Here is a 26,849-nt window from a genome sequence, read left to right on the forward strand (position 1 = left end):
AGCCGACGTGAAGTCGTCAGACATCCTGCTGGACGGCGGGCCGCTGCTCGCGTGACGCGCTCGTGTTCGCGGCGGCACTGGTCGCGCTCCTTGGCGCGGGTGGCCTGGCGGTAGCTAGCGTCGCCGATCCGGAGGTGTCGTACGCAGTGGCGGGCCGGCGCCTCGCCGTGTGGGACGCCAAGCGCGCGTAGTGGAGTGTGGCTGCATGCGCTCGATCGCCGGAAACGCGCCGCAGCCAGTGGTGACGGTGTCCGGTTGCAGCCGGCGGGCGACGCGAGCGACCGGCTCATGCTGCGCCTGCGGTTCCTCAAGAACAAGCTGCTCGATCGCGACTATACTGCCGCCTCCACGGGATGAAGCTCCTCTACAACAAGGAGTTCCTACACCCGGCTGTCCACCACCATGCTCGCCCTGCCGGAGGGGCGGAGTATAGGCGCGCATGGCCCCCGCCTACCGGCCGGAGCACTCCCGGTGGGGGAGGGTGCTCATTGCTCAAAGACAAGGACTCCGACGTGGCGTGCGACCAGTCCGCGCTCGTGTTCGTGTACCTCCTCGACAACACTGGGGAGAGGTTGGGGAAGAAGACCACCATCGATGGAGACGGAGTACTTCTTCCAGAGCTACTGCCTAGTGCCTACTGGAAGGATGGCATGCCCGCGCGGTACTAAAGGTGAGGCCGTCGAGCTGCAGCGCGGCGCACACCGCCATCACTGCTCCGGGGACGGCACGCAGAGCAGAAGCACCTTCGGTACGCAGCGGCGCTGAACGCGGCCATGAGGGGCTTCGTCCCGGGGCCGGCCGGCCGGCCGGTGGCGGCGGCCGCTCATAACGCACTTCGTGCGCGACCAGCCCTGCAGCGGCGGTCGAAACCGTTGTACTCGAGGGAGAGCTGCGACGGCGGGACCGGAATCGGATGCGCCGCGCGCTGGGGTTCGCGGACGGCAAGGTACGGTGCTCCGCGCGTATGCATTCCGCCACGCCGCCCTGCTCAACCCGGTATTTCCACAACCAGCAGCGCGCGCATACGCTATCGTCCGTCGCTTGTTTTTTCTGAGATTCGTGCGGGTGAAAGGCAAATTCCTCCAGCGGCATGAGTGTTGACTAGTGCGAATCATGCGCTACGACAAACACTAGATTTGCCTAGAGCTTTGAAGTTTGCAGAGAGCTTTCTATCGGGCTCTCGGCAAACTCGAAATTTGCCCACACTAACTCTCGGCGAAGAAACACTCCCGGCAAACAGGCCTTTGCCTTGCTCTCGGCATAGGCAGACTCTCGGCATAGTGGACTCTTTGCCGACAATCTAGCTGGAGCTCTCGGCAAAGAGTCTGATGGGGCTAACACCGTTTTCTTTGCCGAGAGCCCCGTTAGGCTCTCGGCAAACTTGGGTCTCGGCAAAGACCCTCGTTGCCGAGAGCTAGGGCATGGCCTCTCGGCAAATATTTTTTTTTTGGCCACCAAACTTTTTTCCTATGCTCCTTAGTTAAATTGATGGGACATATTCAAATTTGGTATAATTGTATCAATATTTGCTATATTTTTTGCCTTTTTCGTTTCAATGAATTTCTTGACAAATATAGGTTAGAACTGTAAGTGCATGAAATCACGTGTTTCTTTACACGAAAAGTCGATATTTATGGTACTTACGCTAATTCAAAGCCGTGTGCACGAAAACACCCTAGCTCTCGCACGTTTCCTTCACGAACCCTGACTTTTGAGACGGTGCGGAATAGGTTTTAAATTATAGAAAATCCAAACGAGTTCAAAAAATCGCAAAGCTTGATTAGGTTATTAATAGTATCTGCAAAATTCTGCTTATACCTGCAAAGCCCACAAAACCACAAGTAACCACATCGGACGTCTCAATTTTTCTTTTCTTTTTTTCTGAGACAAATAGAACGTGCCCGTGCTGGTGGAGCACTCGCCGGACTCCATCCTGCCCATCGTCTTCAACGCTCGAACCCTATGGACATAATGACCTACATCGCTTAGAAGCTATCGGGTTCCCGATTAATTGCATCATCGGCTCCGGCACTAACCTGTACTCAGCTAAGTTCCTCTTCCTCCTTACCGAGCATCTCGATGGCAACGATCAGAACGTGCAGATCACACCGACCATCCTCGTCCAAGTTGGCGCATAGTGCAGTCATAGACGTTCTCTTCGTGCGGCAGCAGGGGGAACAGCTCGTGGAGGTAGTGGGACGATGTAGCTGCAGTCCTGTTCCTGCCTAGCTAGGAGACGGCGCTGGTGCCCGCGTTGGGAGAGCCCCCGCGAGGCACACCTTGCTGATGGACATGTCAGGCTCGTGCCAGCTCCTACATGCTTGCTAGCTCTTTCCTGCAAGGTCTACTGGAACGACGTGGTCAGCCGCGCAGCAGTAATGAGCACCCACCAACCCCGCAAATACACGTAGCAGACTGAGCGGCGACGTGCGGGCCGTCTGCAGAGCGGCCCGCTTGCATCATGATGCGTATGTGACAACTGTTCCACGAGGCAACAATCTTGTTTCCAAGTCTCCACAGGTGGTTCTCCGCGAAATGAGTAGCTATATATCCACAGATCATCTAGTGATCCAGAGCCAAATATGGACGGCAACGGATCTAGTGTAAACTCATCTCCCATGCAAACTGTGCAAACTCTAATATGGACCGCAGGATGTTGATCCAAGGGGGCGCATGAGAGAGGTGGAAGGAGGGATTTGTAAAAGTGTGATTAAGAGCGGGCGGTTAAGTACAAAATTATCAATCTCTCCGTGCCCCTTGGATCAACATCATGTGATCCAGATTAGAGTTTGCACAGTTTGCACGGGAGATGAGTTTGCACTAGATCCGTTGCCAATATGGACACCCTCATCGTCTCCTCCAACCATATATATATATATATATATATTATAGCATCTTGTAAATTATTATAGTAATTATCGTAACTCAAAATGGCTACAAAATAAATTATTTTGTAGCCAGCTACAGAGTAGTAGTTATATATATATATATATATATATATATATATAGGTCGCCTCACCTCACCTCAGTCTCTCCTCACGCCACGCGCCGCGTGAAAGCCAGCCAGCCGACGGCCGACGTACGGCCCAATCCAACACCAAGATTCCCGGCCGGGTGACGCCCCAAATCCAGCAGTGGGCAGCGGCCATGGTCAGAGCTCATCACCAATGGAACTGTTGCTGCTCAAATAACGCAATAGCTATCTAGCCTCGGGAAACGTGATGGGACGGTCAGACAGATACCGTCGACAATTTTTTTTTTTAAAGATTCACCGGAGGGGGAGATATCCCCACCTAAATGATTTTCCATTAATTCCGACGAGCCGGTGTCACGGAGGGCGCATTGCGCCTAAGGTTTACAAGATGACAACAAGAATCAGTTTATTTCATTACAAACAAATTGCACGAAAAATCAGTGATATAGTGCTTGTGGGGGCGTAGACGACAACTCCAAAGGCGACACGTCTCCTTGCAGTTATGAAGTAATCATGGCAAAGACGGTTGTAAGGACTTGAAGACCACTTCATGTCGGTGGTTCCAAATTTGTCAGCAACATAGCAGTATCATGGTAGAGAAGAGTTCTTCTGGGGTCTGTGACAGAGGCTTTAGTTCCCACAAGGTTTTAGCTTGAGGTAGTTCATTGGGCGACCAACCCAGGTGAGACCAGAGTTGGGATGCAACTGAGCACTGGAAGATCAGGTGGTCCGGTGTTTCAGGTTCTTGACCATAGAGCTCACAGACATCAGTATCCAGGATGTGCTAGCTTGATGAATAGCAACACTGGATACGGTTGTTGATGAGTAGCCAGGCAAAGAAGCGTATCCGCGGCGGAGCTTTGTTCTAGGTAAAACCTTGGAAGACCTGAAGGTCAAGGTCTGTGTTAGAGGTCCGATAAATATCTACTGGACGTAAGTCATTGTTGGTGTTGGAGAAGACGGATGTCCTGGAGTCTGGCAGTGAGCTGTCCAGCTGACTTAGCTGCACCCCCTGTATTAGTTGCAGTAGTAGCTCTAATTCAGACTGAGCAGGGTTGGACAGTCTTTGGACAAGGGTAGACTGAATTCCCACATAAAGAGCCTCGGCAACAGATCTCGGGCCTGGAGCAGTGAGAGAAAAGACATTCAAATCGGTATGCCAAGGCCTTTCCACCAGAAGGAGGTTGATAGCCCGCTGCCCAACTGAACGTTGGTGATGATCCTGTATGTAGGCATAAGTTGCCGTACGTAGCTGGTTCTGGTTGTAGTGGCTTCCACCATTTGGATCAATCATGGAGGACAAGTCTTTGGTTTGCTGTACCCACGAAGCCAAGGCTGACTTTGGTGGCTGCTGAAGGCGATATGGAGTAGTTTTAGCAGCAGGCAAGCATTCTGGGTAGCTAGGTTACAATTGAGCGAGCTGAGCCACTAGACAAACTCACCGCCCACATCCATCATCACTGCGCGGCGGGCGAGGTAGTCGAACAACGGCAGCCGCGTCAGCACCTGGTCGGTCGTCCGCCGCGAAGACGTACGAGAAGGCCAGCGCGCGGCGGGGCCGGGGATCCCCTCGGCGCACTGCCGCCGCGTGTACATCCAGATGGGCGCGCCGCCGCCGCAGGGCTGGCACACCGTGTCCCGTGAAGGGGCCTCCGCCGCCGTCGGACCCACGGCCTCGTACCGCCTCGCCACGGCGTCGATCCGGTCCACCATCTCCGCACCCCTGCAGGAAGTAGTTCGCCCACCGCTCTCGCTCCGGGTGCCAGCCTGCCAAGAGGTAGACGAGCGCCGACTGGTCGTCGTTGGGCCTCCCGTTGCTCATCGCGGAGCGTCTTCCCCAACCGCGCGTATATATACTACTCCGGCCGGCCGGCCGGGTCCCATGCATGCGCGCCCACGCGTCCATGAGGTCCAGCGACCACTGGCATGCAGTTTGGGATGAGGAACACGCCGACGCGCCGCGTTGAGATCTGCAGTTGAGACACACCCACACCCACGACCACTGGCAAGCTGTCGTTCCGGCCGAGTTGCCCGCGGGCCGCGAATGGCGTCGTACGTACGTGTGGCTGATCCTCGATCGACTCAAGCCGGGACTTGTCGATTTTGTTGTCGAATAAGCTGATCGCGATCGACTGCATGCGCGCGTTCCGCCGCCATTGGTCGCTGCCCAGCAGCAGCAGCAGCCGGCCCGATTTGAATAGGAGTCGCCGATCGAGGTGGTGTTGTCCCCCGGCCCCGTCCGGCCGGTGATCGAGCGCGGTGCACGACAGACGAAGCTGACGGCGGTGAACTCAGCAAACGCAGCACACACATGACGGCGACCACCGTACCGTGTGCATACGCCACACCGGAGTACTGGCGCTGGAACCTCTTTGCAGGAGCATCTGGCCAAGTGCACGCACAATTATTCGGTCTTCCGCCGAGGAGATCTTGGCCATCGATCCAATGCAAGAGGTGTTCGAGGACTTTCCGGCTAAGTACGACCTTGGTGCCCCTCTGTCGCTCGGTCACCGGCGGGAAGTGCAAGGTGGACCGCCGACTGCCAAGCGACAACAGACACACAAGTGCTCGCCGAAGCGGACGCCGGCGTCGATCCGTTGCCGCGTTCCGGGCCCTATCATCGCTGCTCGCCGTGGTCATCTATGAGTGTGCAGCTACTTTAGGCCTTGTTTAGTTCGTGAAATTATTTTGGGTTCAGCCACTGTAACACTTTCGTTTGTATCTAATAATATTATTATTGTCTAACTATGAACAAACTAGGCTCAAAAGATCCATCTCGTACGTAAATTACAGTGCAATTAGTTATTCTTTTTATCTATATTTAGTACTCCATGTCTGTGTCCAAAGATTTAATGTGATGGAGAATCTTGAAAATCTTTTAGAACTAAACAAGGCCTAGCTTACTTGTCATGCAACTCAGTCTTCTCTTAGTACACCTTTTTAACGCCAGCGTTCAAGCCGGTGCTCCTTGTTTGTGTGCGTCCAGTTCGCTTGCTGTGGCAACTCACCACACCGCAGGCAACGGGATATGTAAACGTTCCCATGCAACTTTCCTTAATGAAGCACGTACGTGCAAATACACGCTTCTGTTTTTTTTTTTAGAAAAAAAGATAAGTGTGTGTGCTTCCTTTGCTGAGGTTTCTTTTCTCACGTTAGGCGTGGTCGGGCCTCGATCGGTTAACTGCATGCGCTCTGTTGTGTTGAATCCTTTTTTTCTGCTTAATATAATGCACTACCAAATGAGTAGAGTTCTTCTAGTGTTTTTAATTAGTAATAAAATATTATTATTAGTAACATCAAAAAATTCTCACTAGGAGAAAAAAAAAGTTTATACTAAATTTTGAACACTAACACACTAGGAAAGAAGCCCACATCGCTAGTTAGGAGAAGTTGAAAATTTTGGTGACAAGTTGAAAATTTTGGTTACCATGAAATATGCGTCATCTTTGGCTTGATCGGGAAAAAAAAAAAACAGAACAGGAGCGCGCTCAGCTCGGCCCGGTTCACGGGGCAATGTAAACCGCACGAATCTCAGAGCGCTGTGCAGCCACTGTAACACACGCTGGCGTCTCTTCCCAACCGGGCTCCACTAGCAACACCACTGCACTCCAGCAGATCGAGCGAAGCCAACTTTTAGCGAAGCGGGCGGCGGCGAGGGTTTTGGAGGTCTCCAGCGCGGCGTCCGCAGAGGGAGAGACGGCCAGACCACCACCCACGACCACCATGTCTGCGTACGTAAGTACTCCGAACGCTCCGGTCTCCCCACTCGACACCCCCATTCCAGCAATTTCAGGTTACAGAAAGCTACAAATTTTTTTGTTTTTTGTGGGTTGTTCTTGATCAGATCCTCTCTATTTGTCTTGCCCTCTTGGCATATCCTGTATTTGTCCAGACGCCCGCAAAGGTGTGGCAGCGCCGCCGCGACGACGAGCATATATATGGTGAGAGAGCAGGAGCGTCTCATGGCCGCGTCAACCTTACCCAACACCAACAGCCTGTTCGCGGAAGTGAGTATATCCCCCCCCCCCCCCCCCCCCCCCCAATCCCTGGCCGTATGTAGCCAGCAAGATCCCAAATTGTTTTTCTTGTTGTCGATTCATTGCTTGGTTTATGTGTTGGCGTCTTGTCTTATCTCATTTTTTATTCAGGCGCCCTCAAGGGTATGGCTACTATGCCAGGACTACGAGCATATGGCGAGGGAGCAACAACAAGTCTTCAACTGGATTGACAGTCTCTTGGAGCAAGAAACATCTCCCTTTGTGTTCGATGATGGCCATAAGACAAAGATTGTGCAGCAAACTTCCAATGGGGGGTTTTTTCGGCTGGTACTGCGGTCAGAGGCCGGGGAAGATGAAGTGGAGCTCGTCTTCTCCCTGCGGGACCTGTACCTGATGGGATTCCTCCAAGGCAACATCTGGTATCTTTTCTCAGATTCACGATTGGATGGCAGCGGACATGATGAGCCTGAGCATCTCCATGAATGGACTTATCTCAAGTTTCGTGGAAACCACACAGATGATCGCATCATGGAGGTGCAAATTGGTGTTAATGGCCTCCTCGACACTGTTGATACTCTTCTCAACCACCACAACCGCAGTGATTTCAGAGTGAGCGTGGCCATCTCGGAAGCAAAGCGGTTCCATGAATGGCTTCTTGTCCTACTTGACATATTCTCGACGGGTGATTCCCATCCCGTTGGAGAGGTCTTCGGGAAATTGTTTAGGATGTGGAGCAGTATTTCTAGCAAGGTGTTGGATGGACCAGATAAGTTCGAGCCAGTGCCCGGGTTTGATACCTATGGTGATGCGGTCTCTGCACTCGACGTTTTACTCATCAAGCAGAAAAGAAAGAAGCCCAAGAAAGTTGAAGCAGAGTTTTTCAACCCCGCATGCCAGTTTGATTCTGATTATGACATTATTCAAGAGTCAGAGGAGGAGGAGGTGGTGGTGGAGGAGGAGGAGGACGAGGAGGAGTAGCAGTCAGTGGAGGAGGAGTAGTAGTCAGTGGAGGAGGAGTAGTCAGTGGAGGAGGAGGAGGTCTCTTCACAATAGATAGAATCTCTTAATGTTCTGCTTTAGGATGATCTATTAATTTTATTTTGCATGTTAACTATTGTTCGTCACTGGGAATTTTTCTTTTTGCCCTTATCCCCAAAACTATCTGCACAGATGGGAACCTAATGCATCTTGGCCAACCTTGGGGCGGTCGGACTATTGTTGCTTTCATGTTTTCTATCTCCATATCGCTCATGTGAGCGCTTACACTAGATGCACCATATGTGTTGCCATTCACAGCTTCAGTATCTGATGCAGAACCAGTCTCGGTGTCTGCAGGTGAGCAGTATCCTGGTTGGCTACTTCTCTAGTCTACTAGGCGCTCAACCTGTAACATTGCACTTTTCAAATGCCATGCGACAATGTTATGGGGTTTCCTGTCATTCTTGGCTCTGCCCACAACGTCCAGGGCATTAACGTCATTAGTATCTGCACAGATATCATGGTAAGCAAAATCCTTTGCTTCCTGAGTCCAACGCTTCAATATGTCTTCCATAGGGATTTCTGAAACTCCATTATAAATCAAGGATCAACACGTACATGATAGCATAGAGAGCCAAAGGAGTTATATTCAAACTTCAGTGAAATAAACATAATCACAATTTTGTCAATTTATTTACCTATTTCAGTCTTTGTTACAACAGAAAACTGTAAATACAAGGCAATTCAGTAGTTATTTCTTGCATCTTATTTCACAAAGGATATTGTTTTGTTAGACAGCTAACATCGATTCAAATGTGGTTACTTTTTCGATTCAAATGTTGTTACCATATGTGCATGTGAGCTGCTCGGTGGTGGAGGTTCAAGAGGTGAGTATCAGAATTTGGGACTGTAATACACGAACATTCTGTGCTGTCGGTATCTTAGGCTGCTACCATTGTATGGGCATGAGTTACCTTTCCACAATATTTAGTTGTATGAAATGAATTCTACAGTGTTGCAAATTGGCATTACAGGGTGGTAACAAATAGATAAGGCATAGAGCTCGAACTTTCAAAATTCAGTGCCGCCAAGTGCAATCCTAACAGCTCCCTTCATTAAGGAAGAAACTAAGGCAGCTTCGTTGACCATGAATCGTCTCAGTGCCTCTGGCCCGGATGGATTTGGCCCTGCGTTTTATCAGGCAACATGGCAAACTGCGAAGCCAAGTGTCATGGATTTCCTGGATGCATTCTACTGCAGTTCAACGGACCTAACAAGGATCAATACAATGGCTCTTACATGGTTCTGCTGCAAAAAAAAAGAAAAAAAAAGAAAGGAGGAACAGCAGTAGATGCTTTCCGACCAATATGCCTGCAAAATTGCAGCATAAAGATCACGGCGAAGGTGCTGACGAGAAGGTTGTGCAGCGGTAGTTTGATGTTTTAGGAAACAGGAGGGGTCAAAGACCCCTACTGGACTTTATTGAAGAACAAAAGCTACAAAGTTCGATCAAGAAACAAAAAAGTTCAAAAAGAAAATAGTAAGAATTACACAAAGGCTTTTAGTGCAATGTAGTCTCAAGAGGAAAATACCCTCCATCGTAATCAAGCCAGACTTGGCCAAGGCATTCGACACAATTAATTGGAACGGCCTTATCAGGACCCTCCAAGCTCGTGGGTTTAACAACACCTGGTGCGATTGGATTGTGGATGCTTCAAAGTCTGTCCTCGTCCCGATCTGCCGTCTTGGTAAATGGCAGTCCCGGACCATGGATCACATGCAGGCGCGGACTCAGGCAAGGCGACCTGCTCTCACCATACTTATTTCTCCTACTACTAGTAGGCCGAAACGTCGCAACACATGATCAGGCAAAAAAAGCATGTCATCAGACACATTAATAATTGTGTTGAGAGGGGATGTAAGCGACATCTCAGAGCTAAAGTCAACGTTGCAACGATTTGCTGAAGCTATGCTGGACTGCATATCAACTACTCGAAGAGCACCGCGGTTCCGGTATGTATCCAAGATACTCAAGTCAAGCCAATTCCTTCCAATCCTTGGTTGCAGACAAGAAGGCTTCCCACACGACTACTTGGGCCTGCCTCTGTCGCCGTCTCGCCGACAAGTTAAAGCTACTGGTTTCAGCATTCACGCCGTGCATACAGAAGACAGATCGCCATCTGGGATGATAGAAGGCTGCTCTACTCAACACCATGGGGCGGGCTGTGCTAGTTAACTCAATCAATCCTAGACAAGTAGACAGACAGCCAGTTGGTCTATGTCATGAGTTTCACTCTCACTGCAACAAAGACACGCCCAGTCAGTCAGTGCCTTGTTGCGTGGGAAAAGGTGTGCTCGCCAATAGACACCGGTGGCCTGGGCATCAAGGACCTGGGAATTCAGAACACATCTGCTTGCTAGGCTACCTGTTGAAACTGATACATCGATCGACTCCACAGGGCAGGGCAGGGCAGGGCAGGGCAGACAGCTCAGCCTGGGTGATATGGGTTCAGACAGCACGCCTGCTTCTGCTTGGCCACCCCATCGATGGTGAACTGTATGGACATCACTGGAAAACTATTCGATCCTTGCTACCAGTGTACCAGGCCATAACATCGGTGAAAATTGAACTGGGCGCGGGCGAGAGATGATGCCTCGTTGGCTGATCGCTTCCCTGTACAAGTGTACAGTACTTCTCAGCCACGAGCAATCATGCACCGCAGGCAGTGATCTGTGTTCAGCAACAAGCTTGGGAGGCTGGACACATCAACTAATCTGTTCTGTATAGGCTACTGCAGTCCAAACCGCGAATTTTGTATGGAACAGCTCGGCACCTCAAGGGTACAACTATTCTTGTGGCTCCGATCCTAATGCAAGACAGAAGAATACAATGCAAGTCTAACTTGTTCTTATCGTGTAATAAAAATACGGCAAAACTCTTGCTGCCTTTCTTTAAAAAAATGTCTAACTTGTTCCGGATCAGACATGTGAGGTTTGTGGTGCAATTGCAATTATCGGTGATCTGAGGAAACAGCGTCGCACATTATCGGTGAATGTGCAATTGTGCTATCCTTTAATTTTGAGCTCGGTTGGGGATCAATATGTATGTATGTACGGATGAAAACATAACAGTTCGACAGTTGCACAATATCATCTGTCCACAACAGCTACCGATCAAACACTTTTTAACACCTTTGTCGCCTTGTGTTCCTGGCAATTGTGGAAAAGAAGAAACGGTGTCCTGTTCAGAGCTGAAGCTCCATCTCTTAAGTGTCTTGTAAAAAGTGAAGCACAGCTGTGGAAGCACAGGTTGCCAAGGAAAGATCATGGCATAATAGATGCATGGTGTAACTTATTTGATTCAGCAATGTAACACAAGGCAACCGTGTTAACTTTGTATATAATGAAATGAAATGATCAGGCCCTCCTCTTTTACACTTTAATAATAATAAACAAATAAACTGGTGCCCGGATGAATTCAAGCACGTTGACTGACAGTTTGCTCAAAAAAAATGCTTAAAATACTTAGGCCTTGTTTAGTTCGTAAAAATTTTCAAGATTTCCCGTCACATCGAATCTTTGGTCTCATGCATGGAGCATTAAATAAAGATAAAAATAAAAACTAATTACACAGTTTATCTGAAATTTGTGAAATGAATCTTTTGAGCCTAGTTACTCCGTGATTGGACAATGTTTGTCAAATAAAAACGAAAGTGCTACAGTAGCCAAAAAACCAAAATTTTGCGAACTAAACAAGGCCTTAGACAGATATATAAGGTGAAACTTGTATGATTGTTTGTTTGGAAGGACTATTATGTCATGCAACTTTAGCGTGCCCATTGCAATGCTATACTGGCTCAAATGTGTGTGTTGTAGCCCTGTTGTGCGCGTTCATCATTGCCTTCTCAATGGAATGGAACCAACGTACTCCGTGCCATTACATACTGCCACAGGTCACGGGTGACCAAATAAACATGTGATTTCGTGTCGCATGTTGTATATTCAACTACGAGAATACTACATGATACATATGCAAAGTGGTGCTGATATCAGGACAGGACTGAAGCAACAATGCAAAGTGGTGCTGATATCAGGACAGGACTGAAGCAACAATGCTTGGAAGAAGAATGCTTGGATGAAGCACACAGGCAAACAAAGCCTCATCAATCAGAAATAATTCACACCCAGTGCGTCAATCAGAAACATTTCACACACGGAGCGTCAAATTTAGAAACTTCACACAAGAAGCATCACATTTAGAAATACATGGACTTCACACACTGAGCGTCAAATTTAGAAACACATGGAATCTGGTCTTGAACATTGAGGTCCACGCATTCAGTTTCAAAATATCAAAATCTCTCTTGATACAGAAGACACGGAAGATCATAAAGATATATATAATTCATATTTATCAAATAGTCCACGGCAAGTCACCACATAAAGTCTAGCACTAAGACATTACATGACCTACACGGTTATTATCCATAACACATATATAAAATCCAGCATTGTCTCACAGATGCATAAGTTCCTTCACATAACAAGTCTAGCACTTAGACAAAACATGACCCCCTACATGATTATCATCCATCACACATATAAAATCCAGCAGGGTCTCACATAACCAACTTCAATGATATGTGCGGCATGACTGAATCAGATGTGGTGCACTAACATGCTCCCCTTGTCGATGGGTTCACTATCGACCAATCAATCCGCAGGCTCATCTTAGCGGTACCTAAACTGAATCCAACACCATATTCATTGGAGATCCTCGGAGCAATTCCAAGGCCTACAGCCTTACCACCATGAGCCCTTGCAACGATTAGCAGTACATCACTAAAACAGACAGATATGACAGGTCGCATCATCTTGATAGCACCAAGACCATTACCAGGCATGTGATCGGCCAGTTTTCTATCATAGAGCACAAGCCTCTTGTTGATGCTGGTTAAGTAGGCAGTGACTGTTCCACAAAATTCTCCTTCTTCAACTTCAATTGCAATAGTTGCCTCCACCGCAGATATCACAAAAGCATACTCCACCTTCACAGTACTTAGCCTGGTGGCAAGAGAGAGTCTATCAACCTCACATTTCTCCAAGGACCGCCTTGCTATGCCACTGATTGTCAAGATTCCTTTACTGAGTTCTCTGTCCTCACCTTGATGATCCTTGATCTTCAGATCGATCTCAACATAATTATCATCTAACAATGCAAGACCTCGTTTTGGGCCAGTCAAGATCAACGGTTCATCCTACAAAAAAGCTGACAGGTTAGTGACATATTTCTCCACTATATAAGGCACATAGCATACATATGGAAGCTAGCAGTCTCTGTAGAGTTAGGGGTTCAGTGCACACTCAGCAGCCAGATATGATTTTCTAGCTGTACAGAACACTATATATTTATTTATTTATTTATTTTAAAAAAAGTGCATGGCCGGTAGAGGCTACATTCTGGACATATGAGTATTTTATTGGCATTACAATGACAGTGTTATCATGAAGTGTAATTGTGGCACCGGAACCTTGGACTAATACAAACAAGAGTGATGGATTTAGCCTTCTCTCCACACATATATGATGAAAAAACGAGGAACAAACTAAGGATATTTAACAGGCGTATAACACATGGGGATATTTACCGTAACGTTATAGTAAACCACTTAGTAAGGAGTTACTATAATCTCGTAAATTAACATAGTAATTATCGTAACTCAAAATGACTACAGAATAAGTTATTTTGTAGCTAGCTATAGGGTAACGTTATATATTATATGTATCTAGCAAGGAGGAGGAATCGTGTATATATATATGATCAAACCTTAGAGTTGATAAGTTGGCAATGTTGGCGGTCGCGGTTGAAGAGATAAACACGCTTGAGATCGATGGAGTCTCGCACAATGACAGTTCCATAGACATGGATAGGGAAGCCAACATCTGAGCGGGCTACCTTGACTGATAGGATGTTTATTGCCTCAGTGAGCTCGATTTCTTCGTCATCAAAGACTTTATTGGTAAATCTCATTGGGCCTATAGGCGCTGTGGGGAAAAAACGCAAAGGAAATAAGTAAGGTCACAATTTATTTATATAATAATAGATACACGACGATTAGCACAAACACAAAAACAAACGAAATTATTAAAAGGGCGCAATCGAATAAACATCAGGAGGAGTTAGTTGAAGCTAGCAGGTAGTAGGTATATATAAGATTGCAGTAGTCGATGGCGGAGAATGAACGAAAAAAGATTCGGAAGGGCGGGCAGGCAGGCCACTTACACTCCTCCTCGGCGAGGTCGAACGTGTAGAGGTCGGCCAAGCTGAAACTGTTGCGGTAGATGAGGTCGGCCAAGTTGAAACTGTTGTAGTAGATGCCCCCCTGCTTGGGATCGAAGTCGAGGATGCGAGCGCGAGCCTCCGCTTCCAGCCGCCGCCGACCCTCGGGGAGACGGCGCGCCTCCTCGAACGCTTCCTCTCTGAGCCTCTCCGCCTCGGCTGCACGATCGGCCTCGGTCATGCCTGAGAAATCAGGAGCCCTCTTCTCAGACCTGAGCCGCTCATACTCGCACATCAAGCGCGACCGCTCCTCATATAAATCCTTAACGTGACGCGGCTTCTCCTTCTTCTCCTCCTTGAGATTGAGACGCAGCAGCAATTGATCCTCCCTGAACCTCTTCAAATCCACCCCCTTCACCCCCGCTTGCAACAACTTGAGCTCTTTGCGTCGGAACAAGTCGGACGTCCAGGATGATCCATCTTCTCGACTTCATAAACCAGCAGCAGCATATCGCGCATCAAATAATCCTCCTTGGGTGGCACCAGCCTGGTTTCTGGTGGAAATAACTTTTCTACTAGGGTGTCGCCAAAGCAGCCTCGAATCCTCTCAAGATTCAACATCCAGCTGAGGTCACCAATCTTGTCAAGCATCGAATCCAAGCGCTTCTCCATCGCATGATACTCTGCCCAACTAGGCCCCTTCGCCTTCTTCTTCATCGCCTTCGGCTTCGCCATGGATCCCTCCAAGCACGGAGCCATCTCTATCGGCTTCGCCTCCACCTCCGCCATGATGGACACGCCGACCAAAGGGAAAATTGGGGAAATTTTCTGGGGGAAAGGGAGAAGGGGAAAACAAGAAAAGCCGATCTAGGGTTTGAGACGACAACGAGCGCCGCCGATCTGCCCCGCTTTTATCCTCCTTCGGCTGGTCCAACAAGGTAACGATTGCACTCCCTATCCTTTACCGGCCCATGCCATAATTGCTCCTATTCGGCCCAATAATCTCCGGGCCCAATTCTAACGATGTTCTCCTTACTAAATTTTAGCTAGCTAAAATTATTTTAACTATTCTTAGGTAACTAATAGAACTAAACTATGTTAGCTTCTTTTAGTCTATGTGTTTAAAATTTTAATTACTAAAGTTTAGCTATCTAAAATATAGCGAGAAAACCAAACAAAACCTAAATGTACTCCACGATATGGGCGGCGAAGTTTCTATCTACTCGAAAATAATGATGATACCACAATGACTCCACGATGCTGATGATGGGGTGTGTCTGTCAATAACATACGCAGCCATTGATTTTATCTTTCTTTTTTGCTTTATAATATTATATACTAGTAAATATACCTGTGCGTGATTTCAAAAAAATATATATCTGTGCGTTGCAATAGAAAGAAAAAAATTACTAAATAGTCACACAAAACGATAACGTGAATGGTACATATGTACTTTATATTTTTTTGCTTTTTAGTTTATTTCATGATGAAAGTTACATTCATAATGTAACTTAATGTCGACAATAAATAACAATTAATATCCTACTAAACCTATATTGAATTAAAATACACCTTAATATATTTTTCCTTCCATTGCAAAACACGTAATTATTTAGATATAAATATATCCTAACTTTGTAGTTTTTTATACTACCCATGTGTTTCTATGACTCAATATCGATCTTTGTAGCTTTTTTGACGCATCATATCAATCTCCATAACTTAATGCACAAACAACATAATAAGTGTTAAAAATAGGGTTATCCACCGGGGCGTGCCTTAGGCAGGAATCGGAGAGCGGAGAGCGGAGAGTTAGGGCACTCTCAATGCTAGAAATTACATATAGTTTCTATACCTATTAATTTCTATAGACACTATATATAGAAACTATAGTCCCAATGGATAGTTCCTATAGAATATTTTTTATCCAATCACATTCATTCTCTCTCCATTCTCAACCAATCATATCACTATATGTCTTGGATCTCGTGTAGACATGGTTTCTAATTTAGACCCGGTTTCTATGATTTTTGCTCTCTCTCTCTCTCTCTCTTTTCAATAACTACCTTGCCACATCAACAAAATGCTGGTGGTACTCAATTAATGTCTATAGAAACTATGATGGTTTCTGTATTGGGAGTGCCCTTAGTGAAGCCTTTGGGAACACCAACAATGAGGACATCCTCCTCGTACTCCTAGCCAGCTCCATGTATTCTGGGTCTATCTCTAGCACGTTTTCGATCATCGTTGAACCTATATACTTACTACATATGCAAGAATGATTTAATACACCTATAGTTAAAGCATAATCTAACAAGATTCATAACATCCATAGATAGATCATATCTATATAAATCTAACAAAACTAGTTTAGAACTTTTCTTATTTTTTATGATTTTTGGTGATTTTTTTGTAAAATCTCTTTTTTTATATAAAAAAGAGAAAATTGAAAAAAAAATAAGAATGTTTGCATAGGCTTGGTCTAGCCCAACAAAGGCCCAAGCGTAAAAAAAAAGAAGCCTACTTGAATTTGAATTTGGATATTTTACATTAAAAACCTCAATTTATTTTTAAAACTATTAAGGTCCTCCGACTTCTTCTTTCTCTTTTGTATTTTTACATCTAAAATGATGTATTTCTCTCTATTCTCTTCCCTACTTTTAATTGGTGATTCACGGACAGAAACGGACAGGGGCGGACAGGTAGACTGAAAATTTACCTCAGATAGGTATAAATATACTACAATTAGATACGGCATGTGTATATCTAGATAATTTTAATGATCTATATTTATATCTAATAATCTATATCTATATATTATACCGGATAGTCTGCCTTTTTTCGCGTTGTCCGTCACATGACCAGTGGCGCGGAGCCTGCCTTGGTGCCGTCGTTTGTCAGATTTCTGTCCGCCACCACGGTTCTAGTTGGGCGCGCGGACTGCGAGTGCGATACGACGGGCACAAGCGGGGAATTGTCGGTACGACTTGTACTAGATATGTAGTCTTGGGGCCCTTTTACAAGGTACGACTCCGATCCATATGCAATACGATGCTCCTTGCGTGCATGCCACGCATGTATGGAAGACGGACAGCCAAACGAATACACGGTCAAGCAAGGCGTACTAGCTATATGATGACATTGATTCTTTTCTTTCCTAATAAATAATAACTGGGTTTGACCGGATGATGTAGTCGTCCGGGATGGGACAGATGAAAAAAAATAGAAAAAAAAGGCAAACCAAGATAATAGAAAATTTTATATCTTTTTTTATTTAGATTACTTAAATATGAGCAATCTATTTATATTAGGATTAGGATTCCTAGCTATCAAAGTTACCCTATATAGTATCAATATAAATTTGGAATCAAACTCTTGAATTAAAATTCCTATTTAGCTTACTCAAAAGATTAAAGTAATCTATTTATATTAGGATTAGGACTCTTTCTAGCTATCAAGGTTACCATATATAGGACCTATATAAAACTGGAATCAAACTCCATACAATGTTAGACAGAAAATTTGATCTACCAAAAAATAATCAAGATTTATCATTTGGGGCAGAGGGTGTAAAATCTAAGGCCTTGTTTAGTTCCTAACAAATTTTGTAAAATTTTTCAGATTCCCCGTCACATCGAATCTTTAGACGCATGCATAAAGTATTAAATATATACGAAAATAAAAATTAATTACACAGTTTGGTCGGAATTTAACGAGACGAATCTTTTGAGCCTAGCTAGTTTATGATTGGATAATATTTGTCAAATACAAACGAAAGTGCTACAGTATCGATTTCGTAAAATTTTTTGGAACTAAACAAGGCCAAGGCAGTTGTGTTGCGTTGATACAACTCTCGTGAAATCACTTTCGATCTCTGCATATTCACATGCACATGGCCTATGAAGTTCAAAACTAAAGCACGGATGATATTCTGGTAGTAACTACTCCCTCTATTCCAAATTATAAAGTCTTGTTTAGTTTCTAAAAAAAATTGTAAAAATTTTTCAGATTCTCTGTCACATCGAATCTTGCGACATATGCATAAAACATTAAATATAGATAAAAGAAATAACTAATTGCACAGTTGTAATTTGCGAGACGAATCTTTTGAGCCTAGTTAGTCCATGATTGGACAATATTTGTCAAATACAAACGGAAGTGCTACATTGTCCATTTTGCAAAAAAAAAAATAAAACTAAACAAGGCCTAACTCATTTCAAGAATTTTGGAAAGTAAAGTATTTTTAAGTTTGACCAAAATTATAGAGAGAAATACTAAGATTTGTAAGATAAAGTAAGTATACTATGAAATATAATTATAGAAAAATCTAATAATACTTAGTTGGTATCATAATAAATATTAATTTATCATATAAAGTTGGTCAAACTTAGAATAGTTTGACACTTCAAGATTCTTGGAATGACTTATAATTTAGAATAGAGTGAGTAGTAAATATGTTATATATTGTAACTTGAGGTACAACTTATATGGTTACAGAAAAAACTTGAGACTTGAGATTAGTCTTGTGTTCCAATTTCTTTTAGAACTAGGTGATTTTTCGTGTGTTGTAGGAATTTAACAATAATTTTAAATCAATTTTATATAAAGGAAGTTAGTAAAACCCGAGGAGAGCGTATAAAAAAATGAAACTCAAAATAGATATTAAAACATGATGCCTTATTTTATAATATTTGTGTATATACTAAATCCCATCTGATGCATACCATCAATGGTAAGAAGAGCCGAGCTAGAGTGACATAAACCTTAGGAAAAGCAATATCTAGGCCTTGTTTAGTTCTCACTGAAAGTCAAAAAGTTTTCAAGATTCTCCGTCACATCGAATCTTACGGCATATGCATAAAGCATTAAATATAGATGAAAACAAAAACTAATTATACAGTTTGCCTGTAAATCACGAGATGAATCTTTCGAGCCTAGTTAGTCTATGATTGGATAATATTTGTCAAATAAAAACGAAAATGCTACAGTACCGAAACCCGAAATCTTTTCGGAACTAAACAAAGGCCTAGTAGTTCCTAGATTCTTTAAAGCCTCATCTTATAGTACATGTATTCCAACTCTTACGGGACACCATATTCATGAACATTTCACATCTTATAGTACATGTATTCCAACTCTGACGGGACACCATATTCATGAATATCTCACATCTTATACTCCCTCCGTTCCAAAATAAGTGTCGTTTTCGCTTCCCAAGAAATAACTTTAACTAAATATATAGTAAAAAATATTAATATTTATAGTACATAATTAGTATCATTGAAAAGATCTTTAAGTCTAGTTTTTTATCAAATTTATTTAGAGACACAAATATTGCACATATTTTCTACAAATCGAGTCAAACTTGTGGCACGAAAACCTAAAGCGACACTTTTTTTTGGACGGAGGGAGTAGTTATGTATTCCAAACTCTGACAGGACACCGTACCATACTCATCTTATAGTAGGTCCTAGATTCTTTAAGAGCCCTGTATTCCAACTAAACGAGAGCTTATGTAAATAAAAGTGTTACATTAGTCAATAATTAGACAATAGTTACCAAATGCAAATAAAAGTGTTACATTAGTTAAATCTAAAAAATTTCGCGAACTAAACGAGAGCTTATGTAGAGAACTCTCAACCCTCTCATCTACTAGCATGCATGCAGGCTCTACAGTTGCATGCCTAGCATTTAACACACATAGATGGTCTTGTTTAGTTTTGTGACAAATATTGTCCAATTATAAACTAACTAGATTCAAAAGATTCATCTCGCAATTTACAGGCAAACTGTGTAATTAGTTTTTAGTTTTAACTATATTACCGCAAGATTCGATGTGATAGGGAATCTTGAAAAGTTTTTGTTTTTTAGGTGAACTTAAACAAGGCCTGTTGTTTGTTTGGGACCAACCTGTTGTTTGTTTGGTTTGGAGACATCAAAAACGGCATGAACTGCTGGCAGGTATAGGGCCCACTTGTCAGTTCTTTTTAAATTATTTTTTCTCTACCTCCCTCCTCTTTATCTCTTCCCTTTTCTGTTTCTTCCACACTTTCGCCCACGCGGTTGTTCCACCCCACGCGCATGGCGCGCCCTGCATTTCCACCAGCGAGCTCGTCGTGCATCCTCCACCGGTCCACCCGGCACCCCCTAGCTCCTCTGCTAGATCTCCCTGCGCCTCCTCCTCCCCCACGCTTCCTCCACCCAATCTCACGTGACGACGGCAGGGCCGGACCCGGAGCTCACTCCCATGGCCATGGGCGGATCCATAGTAAGGATTGGGTGCGGCCACACCTAAAGAAAAATAAAAAAAAAACAATAATAAATGCTAAATTTTTACTATATTTGTACCCATATATCACAAACTCTTACATCTACAAAGACAAATATACTCTTTTTATATTTGTTCTAGCTCCGCCACTAGATACCGTCCCGTCCCACATAGGACGGGCCCGTCCGTGGAATTTCATGAGACATCCTCCCTCCACTCCGCCTCCCATCCAGATTGGTCTAGGCCTTGTTTAGATGCGAAAAAATTTTGGATTTCACTACTGTAGCATTTTCGTTTGTTTGTGACAAATATTGTCCAATCATGGACTAACTAGGATCAAAAGATTCCTCTCGCGATTTACAGTTAAACTGTGCAATTAATTTTTATTTTCATCTATATTTAATACTTCATGCATGTGTCGAAAGATTCGATGTGATAGGAAATCTTGAAAACTTTTTGGTTTTCAGGGTGAACTAAACAAGGCCCTAGTCCCAGGGCCATTTTGTCCCATCTCACTTCATATCTTGAAAACTTTTTGGAGGCCTTGTTTAGTTCACTCTGAAATTCAAAAACTTTTCAAGATTTCTCGTCACATCAAATCTTATACCACATGCATGAAGCACTAAATATAAACGAAAACAAAAACTAATTACACAGTTTGTCTGTAATTTACAAGACGAATCTTTTAAGTCTAATTAATCATAGTTGGACAACAATTGTCAAATATAAACGTAAGTGCTACAGTATTAAAATCCAAAATCTTTTCACAACTAAACAAAGCCGAAGATGTTGGACCAGGACAGCTGCATGCCTAGCATTCAACACACATGGATGGGAGATCAGTTTTAGCCTTTTAGGAAGATGTTGGACTGGGACAGCTCCTCGAGTGTCATGTTTCAGTTGTATAGTCGATGGAAAAAAGAAGTAACCACATCAGAATAATGACCAGTAGTGAATAGACCAAGCCATGGAGCTTATCATGCCTGAGATTCTAGTTACATGTGAGCCTGTTCACTGGAAAATACGACTTATAAAATAAACGAACAGACGCCCTCACGTTCTTGCCGTGCTAGCATGGCAAAATAGAACGGTTCTCCAATCTCCACCCCTCATTTTCATAAAGGTTCCAATCATTTAGCAAAATCTTCATTTCGCCACCAATTCAACAAGATTCGATGCAATTCAACATCCATACACACACATTCATTTGTCGCATGCGTATAAAAGAAATCGGGTCAGCAAACCGGATTAAACTTTATGTATCTTAATCAGAAGCTGATTGCTGTTGAATCAATTCAGTTGCCTCTTATTACATTACAAATGGAGCATAGAGTGCACGCATTTTTAGATTTAAAAAACGAAAAAGAGGGGGCTAATTTTTCATTCAAACGGCATAACATAACTGGCTGTCCACAGGAAATTCGGACAACTCCTTCACCTGCAAGGGAATGTAAGCGTTAAACACTACAATTTCACAAAAACTATAAGGTGTGGACCCCAAATGCACAAGGGGCTGTGAATGGCATGAAGTGAACAGTGTCAAACAGCGAGCATAGACAATCTGAAGTACGGCTTTTAACAGTGATACAGGTACGCATATGCAATCCTTCCAGGAGTATGCAACATGGATACGGATACGTGTATCGGTATCCGGTATCAGAAGGATACGGATACATGGATACGTCATTTTTCTAAAAAACCTGATACGCAGATACGTTTTATGTTTTTTTAAAAAATAATAATAATAAGACATGTTAAAATAAAGAGAAGCCAATCAAACGCTCTCTGAAGCCACATCTACAATTATTTAACTGCTTCTACCACTCACCCCACCGACAACAGTAAAAAAAATCAGCACAGCTCACCACCGCTCAGTGCCTCAGTCTGTATCCTTTGCTTCCCCAGTCCTCGCCCCTTTCCACAGGGGAAGACAGAAATTCAGACAGCAAGAACAGAACAGGGATTGCCGTTGAGGAAGAAACAAAGTAACGAGTGACTAGATCAGGAGGGGAAGAAAGAAATTAAGAAGGGAAGATCACCCAAAGTCTCCGCTGAATCGCCACCGGGAACGTCACAGCCGGCGAGGCAGTCAGGCGGCCCGAAGGGAGGCATCAGGCAGGCTGCACATTGGCGCTCAAGTGTACTGGGAGGATGACGTGCATCGGGGCTCGTGCTGCTGTGCATCCAAGCGGGCAGCGGCACTAAGTGCTGATGTGCTTCCGGGCGGAAGGTGCTGTCAGCCTGTCACGCCTCGTGCGTGCAAGTGGGCAGAGGCAGCGTCAGGCGGCAGCGCTCGTGTAGCCAGGCGTCAGTGGCGGAAGGCGGATACGTATCATCATTCATCAAATCTTGTGGATACGTATCAGAGGAAGTATCAGATTTTTTTGCATTTATTTTTTTTCCCGATACTTCACAGATACGTATCTGTCGTGTATTCAAAACGTATCCATATCAGATACGTATCCGATACAGGATACATGGCCAACCTCACGTATCCGTGTAATGTAGAGTCCAGGACTACTAGAATCTGCAGTTTCCCTACAGCTGGAGTTCCTAGGGAACATGTTTCCCTACAGATTTTAATGGGTTAAAGATTCCTAGGGCACATTTTGATGGGAAAGCAATTTAGGAAGACTGTATGCAATGATAGTTTCCCTAGGTTTTTATTGGTACTGAAAGGTTATGACAAGGAAACTGAAAAGGTTCAAGGATGAAAGCAGTGATGTGAACGCCAGACCAGGAATTGTTTCACTAGTCAAATTCTTATCTAACATGTCAACATAACAGAAAATGCCAAACAGCAAACGCAGATAGTGTTAAAATGGATTTAGCAGTGATAAACATAGATTGTTAGAAAGAGAAGACTAATCTCATTGGATATTTTAATGATTTCAAACAAAAAGGGGTACTATACAGCCATCATGTCTGGACTTTTTGACAAGTAACATGACTAAAACATCACACGGCAATGGCTTAGATAGTCGACATGTCCTAAAAGTCTAAAACTCAACAGGCAATTAACTTCACATATTAAGAAGAGTGAATTTATAATTCTACCCGTGAGGTACTATCTCAAACCCCAACAATTCATGTGTGGTTAGATACAGTAATTTCATCAAAAGGACACAGTCCACCTAGCATCCCAACATAACAAAAGATTAGACAGAAACAGCAGCTTCAAATCAAATCCTATCAAGCCAGGAGCACAGATAATTTAGGTAAGGCTTCAGTTGTTGAACATGGTTGAGATTTTGCAAGGCATCTTGCAGAAATCCAATTATAGGTTCCAGTTCCATAATTATAAGAAACCTTTTTAATATCCTTTTACCATAAATCATAGGTTGCTTAACATGTGAACAAAATCACAAACACAGGCAGCTGCTTAATCCTCCACAAGTCTTCAGGGACATCAACAGCCAAAGTAGCTATTTATCTATTGCTACTGATAATTGTTTGCTACTTTGCTAATAAGTTTGATTCTAATAAGATCCACACATTGGCTACATGAAGATACTGTGTCAATACATCTTTATTCCCCCTCCCTGTCCACTAACAGAAGTGGACACTGCCCCTCTCCCCTTTCATGTTTTTCCCTCCCACACCTGCCCCACACGACCAAGCCTCTGACGCGTGCTCTTCCACCGTGCCACTCGCCACCACCCTCCGCGGCCTGGGCCACGGCAGCTGCACTTGGACCCCTCACTCACACCCCTCCGCTCGCCTGCGTGCCACTGCCCTCCACACTGTGGCCAACACCCAGTAGCCTCACCAGCACACCCAACGTCAACAGCCATGGCAGCCACCAACTGCAGTAGTAGAAGCATGCCCACGAGGCCCCCAATTATTTTTGTGCATCTCTTTCATAACACTGAGGTTGACATGCTCCTGTCCAATCTCACCGCCCTTAGCTTCACTAGTATGACCAATTTGTGACGAAGTATCCTCTATGATGAAGAATTTTTTTAGTAGAAAAAAACTATAGGTACATTGCTAGATATGAACTGGGTAAGAGAGTGGGATAGCTTATCATGAATGTGGTTTACTCAGAGTCAGTGTGTCAGCAGGATACTAGGATAGCTTTCTACTTGTACCAGTTAGTTTTGCCGTTATATTATATATCACACAAGTATGCTTTGCTATTTCTAATCTATGAATTTGAAATATTCTTGAATTGTGTATGGGATGAGTTTGAATTATTATGAGTTTATGATGTTGTAATAGAGTTTGAAGGGAGAAAAAAGTATATGCAAAAGGAAGGAGAAATGGGGGAAAAAGATATAGGGAACTGCTGGAGAAACCATCCTCTAATTCTCCTGTGTTAAAGGGGGTTCCCCTACAAACAGTTTTAGGGGTTGAGGCAAAGAAGAGTTGTTGATGCTCAACATGACTAATAGCACAAGGGCAATGGCTTAGATCATCCACATCCACATGTCCTAAAGGAGCTCAACAATCGATTAACTTCACATATAATGCCAATGCTCATATACATTTTAAGAGTTTAATTCTACTCACGAGCTGCTATCTCACACGGTCACACCCAGCAATACATGTGCGGTTAGATACAGCTATTTAATCTAAAGGACACGGTCCACTTTTGCCACAAGAAGTTTTTTTTTTTCACTTATGAAATTCAGGCATGGCAGCATAACAAAATATTAGCTAGGAGCACAAATAATTTAGGTAAGGCTTCAGTTGATGACCATGGTTGAGGTTTTGCAGAGGCATCCTGTAGAGATCCTCCCTATAGGTTCCACAGTTACAATAAACCTTTTTATAGATTGCTTATCATGTGAACAAAATCACATAGAAACTACCATGGTAAACTGATTAATCTTCCACAAGTCATCAAGAGCAAGAACAACCAAAAGTATCCATTTACCTACTAGTACCACTGCTAGGTGTTTGCTACTTTGCTAACAAGTTAAATACAATTAAGGTCCACACACAGGCTACTAGCTGATACTAATAAGGTGTTAGATATGGTCAGGCACAACAAATAAGGTGTTTCAGTCAATGCCACCCGAATGTATTTACTGCTCAAATTTTAGCTTGCTAACATAAATGAAAATTACCTGTCAGAACAAACAAAGACTAAACCCATCAAACTTTGCTATAGGAGATGATTAAGGACATTGAAGGGAGGCATCAGTGTACAAAATATACAGAAAACGGATCTACAGCACGTCATAACCGATGCCAGGTTGCATCAGCGCTGGATGGAAGCCACATTGACCCTACACCATCCCTCTGCCGGTGCAATCTGGCACCGGTGCCATAGATTACTGTTACCAAAATATACTAAAGTGATAATAATAACATCATTAATGGATAAGTTCTAGCAGGCCATCAGAAATGAGAACCTAAGAGCTGTTGGGAAATGAAACTAACTCCCTCATGATGGAAATCTAAAACATCCGTGCTACTCCAATCAGCAAATTCTAACAGCACAGGCATCAATCAAAGATGTTATGAAAACTCTAACAGCACAGGCACCAATCAAAGGTGTTATGATCGATCAACAGGCTAGGCTACCATCCCCACACATTGCGTCACTAGCGACAGTGGCATCGATCCCCAGAACAGATTGCGGATCGCGGAAACATCGCGCCGCATCCCCTAGCGCCATCGGCATCGCACACAAGCGTCAACAAGATCGGGGACGAGATCTAGAAGCGGACGGATCGGGGGGGCTCACCTGGTCGGTCAGTGCCTCTTGTGCTCCTGGACGAACTTGGAGTTCTTGAGGTCCTCCTCGGTGAAGTTGGCCGTCATCTTGGTGATGAGGAATCCGGTGATGGCGAACCCCGTGAGGAAGGGCCAGTTGCGCCTCCACTCCCGGCGGAAGAAGACCGGCCACGGGTCGAACGTCTTCATCTTCTCGGCCTCCGGCTCCGGCTCCGGCTCCGGCTGCTCGCGATCTCCTTCCTCCCTCCTCCGCCTCCGGCTTCGCTTCTGGTGAGATTTGAGGGGCGAATGGGAATCTCCTTCGCTCTCCTCTCGTGGATGCTCCTCCTCTGCTCCCCTTCCCCCTCGTGGCGGCGGTGCGCTGACCTGCTAGGGTTAGGACTTGAATGGGCCGTGGTGGGTGGCAGGCTCGGTCCTGTGGCCTGTTGGGCCGGAAACAGACGCAATTTTTTTTCCTGTCTCGATAACGGCCCATTTGGATGCTTAGAACAGAAACCCAGTCTAGTCTAGTCTAGCGATCAGATTCTAGGAGTTTCTCAACGTGATAAATGCTGAAGTGTTTGTTTTGTTTGATTATTTAATGTTATTATTAGCAGACTTGTATATATAATAATACAATAATAAATAAGAATAATTAGATACACAAACGAGCAAGTAGGCAAGTGG

The 26,849-nt window shown here is 44.4% G+C and overlaps 2 protein-coding genes across 2 annotated transcripts; both read right to left on the bottom strand.

The window, feature by feature from the left end:
* On the bottom strand, nt 12,366-15,096 carry LOC110430554. The gene is made up of 3 exons (XM_021448329.1): nt 14,234-15,096; nt 13,778-13,995; nt 12,366-13,208 (listed from the first exon to the last, which is right to left on the bottom strand). The coding sequence occupies exons 1-3, from the start codon at nt 14,523-14,525 to the stop codon at nt 12,624-12,626; spliced, it is 1,095 nt and encodes a 364-aa protein (XP_021304004.1). The 5' UTR covers nt 14,526-15,096; the 3' UTR covers nt 12,366-12,623.
* LOC8067337 lies at nt 21,720-26,540 on the bottom strand. Its single transcript, XM_002440425.2, has 2 exons — nt 26,194-26,540; nt 21,720-21,936 (listed from the first exon to the last, which is right to left on the bottom strand). The coding sequence occupies exon 1, from the start codon at nt 26,370-26,372 to the stop codon at nt 26,202-26,204; it is 171 nt and encodes a 56-aa protein (XP_002440470.1). The 5' UTR covers nt 26,373-26,540; the 3' UTR covers nt 21,720-21,936; nt 26,194-26,201.

This window comes from Sorghum bicolor, chromosome 9, assembly GCF_000003195.3.
Source record: "Sorghum bicolor cultivar BTx623 chromosome 9, Sorghum_bicolor_NCBIv3, whole genome shotgun sequence".
In the NCBI taxonomy this organism is placed as follows: domain Eukaryota; kingdom Viridiplantae; phylum Streptophyta; class Magnoliopsida; order Poales; family Poaceae; genus Sorghum; species Sorghum bicolor.

Coding starts and splice junctions, on each gene's coding strand:
- LOC110430554 (XM_021448329.1), bottom strand. CDS start 14,525: ATGTGCGAGTATGAGCGGCTCAGGTCTGAGAAGAGGGCTCCTGATTTC. Junction 13,996..14,233: donor CGACCTCGCCGAGGAGGAGT/GTAAGTGGCCTG, acceptor TTTTCCCCACAG/CGCCTATAGGCCCAATGAGA. Junction 13,209..13,777: donor GCCAACTTATCAACTCTAAG/GTTTGATCATAT, acceptor GCTTTTTTGTAG/GATGAACCGTTGATCTTGAC.
- LOC8067337 (XM_002440425.2), bottom strand. CDS start 26,372: ATGAAGACGTTCGACCCGTGGCCGGTCTTCTTCCGCCGGGAGTGGAGG.